General features: G+C 48.3%; 1 protein-coding gene across 1 annotated transcript in view; it reads right to left on the bottom strand.

The window, feature by feature from the left end:
• Positions 1–3,223: 3,223 nt before the first annotated feature.
• The window catches only part of ETH_00020130 (uncharacterized protein), a gene marked incomplete at both ends in the record, with an annotated part of 8,005 nt that continues 4,832 nt past the window's right edge, over positions 3,224–6,396 (bottom strand). The window contains 5 exons of the mRNA XM_013375265.1: positions 3,224–3,355; positions 4,034–4,086; positions 4,318–4,407; positions 4,838–5,014; positions 6,014–6,265. Coding sequence (XP_013230719.1) covers positions 3,224–3,355; positions 4,034–4,086; positions 4,318–4,407; positions 4,838–5,014; positions 6,014–6,265 — 704 coding nt within the window. The remainder of the gene's footprint in view (positions 3,356–4,033; positions 4,087–4,317; positions 4,408–4,837; positions 5,015–6,013; positions 6,266–6,396) is intronic.

The raw sequence follows: 6,396 nt of genomic DNA, 5'->3' as shown, positions 1-6,396 counted from the left end.
ACTCGATTAGCGCAATCCCCTTAACCCGAAGCCCAAAATCCTAACCCCTAAACCTGACGCTCTAAACCCTAAACCCTAAACCGTAATCCCAAAACCCTAGACCCTAAGCCCCCCCCCCAAGCCCAATCTCAAACCCTAAACCCTAAACCCTAAACCCTGGCGTGCCTGGGGAGCTGGTGCCTTGGACTTGGACTTCTGCAATGAAGACTTGGTCTTGGAGGGTTTGGAGTTTAATTTTTTTTGTTGGAATTTCTCCGAAAGAAATAACTTTTTTAATTTCTTCATTTTCGGAGACAGTTAGAAGTTCCAAAAAGGAACTGGAGGCGGCGTGGTAGTAAAACACTGAAAAGGAGGATAGTCTCTGCAAACCCCAAATTAGGGTTTGCGCGCGCGCAGCAGCAGCACACAGCCACAAGCAGCAGAAAATTAGAAATTCAATAAAATGAGAAGAAATAAATCGACACGAAAATGGAGAATTAGTGAAAATAAAAGAATGAAAAAAAGAAGGAAAAATAAAAAAATTAATAAAAGAGAAGAAAGGAGAAAAGCAAACACAGAAAAAAGAGAAAAATAAAAAGAGAAATAAAAAGACGAAAAAGAAAAAAACAAAAAGAAGAATAAAAGAGAAAAAAGAGAAAACAAAGAAAGAGAAAAATGAAAGAAGAAAAAAGAGAAAAGAAAAGCAAGAAAATGAGTAAAGAAAAAGCAAAAAATAGAAAAACAAAAAAGAACAAAAAGGGCAAAAAAAGAAAACAAAAAGAAACAAAAACAAAACAAAACAAAAAGAAAACAAAAAGAAAATAAACAAGAAAATCAAAGGAAAACAAAAAGAAAATAAGACAAAACAAAAAGAAAATAAAACAAAACAAAAAGAAAACAAAAAGAAAATAAAAAGAAACCAAAAGGAGGATACAAGAAAACAAAAGGAAAATAAAAGAAAAAGAAAACAAAAGAAAATAAAAGAAAACAAAATGAAGAAAAGAAGGCCCACGTAGTCTCCCCGAGAGTCTCCCGAAAAGATGGAAATTTGATTAATGAAAAAGAGACTTTTGAAATCAATTAAAAGTTCGTGGGGCCCTCCGGGTGTATGTACAGACAGCCAGCCGCTGGCTGCTGCGGTGTCTCCGTCCACCGCGTTTTCGGGTGTATGTACACCCGAAAAGTCCCCCACCGGCCACGTCTCCACTGCTGCGTCCAGCGCCACGTTCACGTACACGCCTGCAGCAGCAGCAGCAGCAGCAGCAGCAGCAGAGCAGCAGCAGCAGCAGCAGCAGAGCAGCAGCAGCAGCAGGAGGAGGAGGAGTGGGGTTTTCGGGATTGAAGCCAAATGGACTCCGTTTGGGGGCAGTCAAAAGCAGCAGCAGCAGCAGCAGCAGCAGCAGCAGCAGGAGTGGGATTTTCGGGATTGAAGCCAAATGGACTTTGTTTGGGGGCAGTTAAAGGAGGAAACGAAAGAAAACAAAAGAAATAAAGAAGTGGAGACAAGAAGAAACAAAAAGAAGAAAAGGAGCAGCAAATGTTGCAAAACCCACTCTCCGGATTGCTGCAGAAGTGTCCCTTGGGACAAATTACTGCGTTCGTTTTGCTGCTGCCTTCGGGGCAGTAAAAACCCTCGCTGCACCTCGCGGTGATTTCGGGCTGGCCCTCCCCTTGGCATGCAAACCCTAGAGATGCAAACCACAAAACAGCGAGTTCCAAACCCTGGCGGGACAAACCACAAAAGAGGGACTTGCCCCTCCGGGAGACAAACCGCTAAAGGGGGACATGCAAACCCCGCACACTCCAAGAAGCAAAAAAAACGAGACGAAACGACACAAATTCGAAGCAGCAGCAGCAGCAGCAGAATTATCAGCAGCAGCAGCAGCAGCACTAACATCAGCAGCAGCAGCATTTTCCGCACCAGCACTACCTGCAGCAGCAGCAGCATTATCATCAGCAGCAGTATCGGCAGCAGCACTACCAGCAGCAGCCACAGCCACAGCAGCAGCAGCAGCGGCCCCAGCAGCAGCAGCAGCAGCAGCAGCAGCAGCAGCAGCAGCAGCAGCAGCAGCAGGACCTGCAGGGCAGGGGATGCAGTCCTCGGGGGTGGCTGCGCCTTGGACATTGAGGAAAGTGCCTTCGGGACAGGGAGAAGGCGAAGAGTCTCCGTTGGTTTCATTTATTTCTTTTATTTCTTTTTTTCCTTTTATTTCTTTTATTTCTTTTTTTTCTTTTTTCAACAAAAACACTTTCCGCACCCGCCGGTTGCCGCGGTCCAGTACGTACACCGCAGCGGTGGGGCTCCCCAGCTGTACGTACACCCCAGCCCACACGGCGGCGTTTTTCGCGGTTTTTGCGCTTTTTCGGGTTTCCAAGCCCTTTTTTTTCGAGCAGTTCAACTAGGCATTCCCTAACCTCTCATTTGGTGTTTTAAGTGCGTTCAAAGTCCCGAAAACGGCGAGTTTTCGAGGGTTTGCGGAACTCGCCTGGTCGTTGACGGCGAGCCCGTGGGGTGTATCGACACCAGACTCTGCTGCTGGCATTATTCGCCCGTCTCCGCTAAAACCCTTCTTGCCATTTCCCAAAAGATGTTCCATTTCGTGAGTTTCCAGGTCCAAACTCCAAACCCTAATCGCAAACCCTGCAGCCCAGGCCCTGCTGCAGCAGCAGCAGCAGCAGCAGCAGCCAGGCGGCAGCAGCAGCAGCAGCGGCGGCCAGGCGGCAGCAGCAGCAGCAGCAGTGAGGCGGCAGCAGCAGCAGCAGCAGTGAGGCGGCAGCAGCAGCAGCAGCAGTGAGGCGGCAGCAGCAGCAGCAGCAGTGAGGCGGCAGCAGCAGCAGAGAGTAGAAGCAGCAACGAGGCAGCTGCAACACAGAAAAGCCCCAGCAGCAGCATTAGCAGCAGCAAGGTAGCAGCAGCAGCAGCAGCAGCAGCAGCAGGATAAAGGCCTTTTAGACGGACACATGGTTTTCTGAGTCGGACATAATAAGAGCGGGCTGCAGCAAAAGAGAGAAAAAAATTGGAAAAAAAGTTTATTAATAAAAAGGGGAAAAGAAATAAATAAATAATTAATTCATTTAATTAATTAAAACTAATCAAATGAATTTAATTTAAAAAAGGAAATTAAATAAAAAACGCGCGAAAAACAGTGAACGCAGAAAAAAAAACAAAAAGCATTTTGCAATTCTCACCGCAAACCCTAAACCCTAAACCCTAAACCCTAAACCCTGAACCCTAGGCGCTTACACCCTGGATTTCTGTGTAGACGAGAGCCTCAATGGTTCCCAATTTGTATTTTATATTTTCATCTTTTAAAGTTGTTTTGGAACTTTCTTTTATTTCTATTTCTTCCGCCTTTCCCTCCACCACTTGCAGCAGCTAAAACGCACAAAACGCAAACCCTAAACCCTAAACCCTAAACCCTAACCCCTAGACCCGGCAAAGGCCCCGCTTCCAGCTGGCGTTTTAAACCCTAAACCCTGGCAGCAAAAACAAGCACCCAACGCCGCTACAGCTTTCAAACCCTAGGCATTAGGGTTTAGGGTTTAGGGTTTAGGGTTTAGGGTTTAGGGTTACTCTCTTGTTGCCAGTATCTGCAATATATAAAACGCCGTCAGGAGACATTGCGACGGCCCGCGGACTGTTTAGCTCTATATCAACTGCAGCAGAAAAATAAATAAATAAATAAATAAATAAATAAATAAATAAAAAAACAAACAAATAAATAAATAAATAAATAAATAAATAAATACATAAATCTGCAGAATAACAATCAATACACGAGACAAAACGCCGTACAAATAGACCCCGAAACAGAAAAATAACCCCAAACCCTAAACCCTAAACCCCAAAGCCCAAACCCTAAACCCTAAACTCCAAACCCTAAACCCTAAACCCTAAACCCTGCGGACCCGTGGCTCCGGCCCCCACGTAGGGGGCTGTGGACTTGTCGCTGAGGGAGACAGAAGAGACAAAATTATTTTTTTCTTCTGCAACAAAAAGTTTTTTTTCTTTTTCAAAAAAAGAAATTCCGCGGGGACTCGAAAGCCCCCCCACTACAGAAGTGTCTCCTTTTGTGGCCAGAGACAGCGCGCGCACTGTCCCCTCCGCTGCACGCAAACCCTAAACCCTAAACCCTAAACCCTAAACCCTAACCTTTAAACCCTAAACCCTAAACCCTAAGCCCCAACCCCAAACTTTGAGCGCCACACCATAACCCCAAACCTTAAACCCTAAACGCTGAGCTCCAGTCCCGAGACCCTGCGCCCTTAACTCCATCCCCAAACCCTAAACCCTAAACCCTAAACCCTAAACCCTAAACCCTAAACCCTGCAGTTTACTGGCAAAGGTGACGTAAGCGGTTTGGCCATCGGAGGAGACAGCAACGCCTGCAGGCTCTCCAGTCCCTTTGTAGATATCCGTGAGAATACCTAATTGCAAATTAAATTAAAACAATTAAATTAAAACAATTAAATTAAATTAATTAAATTAAATTAATTAAATTAATTAAATTAATTTCATTTAATTATTCAAAAGCAGCAGCTGATTGAGCCAGAGAAAAGAGAATTATAAAAAAGCCCCTCCTAGAAGATGTCCCACGACCCTAAACCCCAAACCCTATACCCTAAACCCTAAACCCTAAACCCTAAACCCTAAACCCTAAACCCTAAACCCTAAACCCTAAACCCTAAACCCTAAACCCTAAACCCTAAACCCTAGGCTCCAAGCCGCAAATCACCGAAATCGACCCCGCCCACCCCAAGCCCAAAACCGTAAGCCCGAAACCCCAAACCCTGAACCCCAAACCCCAAACCCCAAACCCCAAACCCTAAACCCTAAACCCTAAACCCTAAACCCTACCTGAAGAGAGGTTGATTGAGGCGACTCTGCCTTCTGCTGCGTCAGTCACAATCAGCTCATCTCGTGCTGCACTAACAGCAGCAGCAAGCAGCAAATTAAAAGTTGCTGCTGCTGCTAAACCCCCGTCGCCAGCAGCGCCAGTCTCCCCAGTCCCAGCTATTGTGTCCACCACCGGATCTGCGCAAACCCTAAACCCTAAACCCTAAACCCTAGACCCTAAACCCCAAAACCTAAACCCTGAACCCTAAACCCTAGGCCCTCGCCCGCACTGTGTCGTCTTCCCAAACCCTAAACCCTCGTAAACCCTCGTAAACCCTCGTAAACCCTAAACCCTAGCCCTTAAACCCTAAACGCTGCACCTGCAAACCCCAGCCCAAGTGGCCAAGCGTAGTAAACCCTAATAAAGCCTCAAAACCCCACCATGCAAATAAACCCTCGCAAACCCTCGCAAACCCTCGTAAACCCTCATAAAACCTTTTAAAACCCTCAGAAGCCCTCACAGACCCTCATAAACCCCCACAAACCCTCACAAAACCCCGAAAACCCTCACAAACCCTCACAAACCCTCAAAAACCCTCAAAAACCCTCAAAACCCCCCCTAAACCCCCGTAAACCCTCATAAACCCCCGTAAACCCCCGTGAACCCTAAACCCTAAACCCTAAGCCCTCGGTCACTTGTGAAGCAGTAGTGTCCCTCGGGACAGGGGTATCCCTGGGCGTTTTCGGGACAAGTGTCTCCTTGAGTCTCCTTTTGAGGGTTTGGAGAAGTGTTTCTTTCTTTGCAAACAAAACCCCCGCTGCACCTGCCCGAGGGTTTAGGAAGTGCAGCAGAAAGGCAGTAAAACCCTAAACCACAAACCACCGGGGTTTGGGAACCCGGCGGACAGTAAAACCCTGGGCTGCAGGCGACAGGAGCTGCGGAAGAACCCGCCGGACAGTAGTACCCTGCGGCAAACCACAAATTAGGGTTTAGGGTTTAGGGTTTGGGGTTTGCGGTTCGGGGTTTGCTGCGCAGACCGCGGGGGAGCCGCGCAGCCGCTCACGAGCGGACCCCAACCTGCCTCCGCAGGCACCAGCAGCAGCAGCAGCAGCAGCAGCAGCTGGTGCTGCTGCAGCAGCAGCAATCCAACACCACCCAGCCGAGCAGCAGCAAGCCCCCCGCCGCATCCGCAGCACCCACAGCCTCCACACCAGCAGCAGCAGCATCCACAGCAGCAGCAGCATCCACAGCAGCAGCAGCAGCAGCGTCCACAGCAGCAGCAGCACCCACAGCAGCAGCAGCAGCACCCACAGCAGCACCCACAGCAGCACCCACAGCAGCATCCACAGCAGCATCCACAGCAGCATCCACAGCAGCAGCAGCAGCAGCAGCAGCAGCAGCAGCAGCAGCAGCAGCACCTTGGGGGCAGAGGGTCTTGGGGTCGTCGTCTGCGAGAATGACGGTGGCGGGGGTGGGGCAGCGGTGTCCCTCTTTGCAAGTTTTGCAATTTGAAAAGGAGACACTTTTCGAAGTGTCTCCAAAAGTCCCCGAGGGGCAGGGGTGCTGCTGCTGCTGCTGC

Source organism: Eimeria tenella, genomic scaffold (genome assembly GCF_000499545.2).
Source record: "Eimeria tenella Houghton genomic scaffold, Eth_scaff262, whole genome shotgun sequence".
In the NCBI taxonomy this organism is placed as follows: Eukaryota; Apicomplexa; class Conoidasida; order Eucoccidiorida; family Eimeriidae; genus Eimeria; species Eimeria tenella.
Note: the sequence above shows the minus strand (reverse complement) of the source record. Positions and strands in the feature narration are given on the sequence as shown.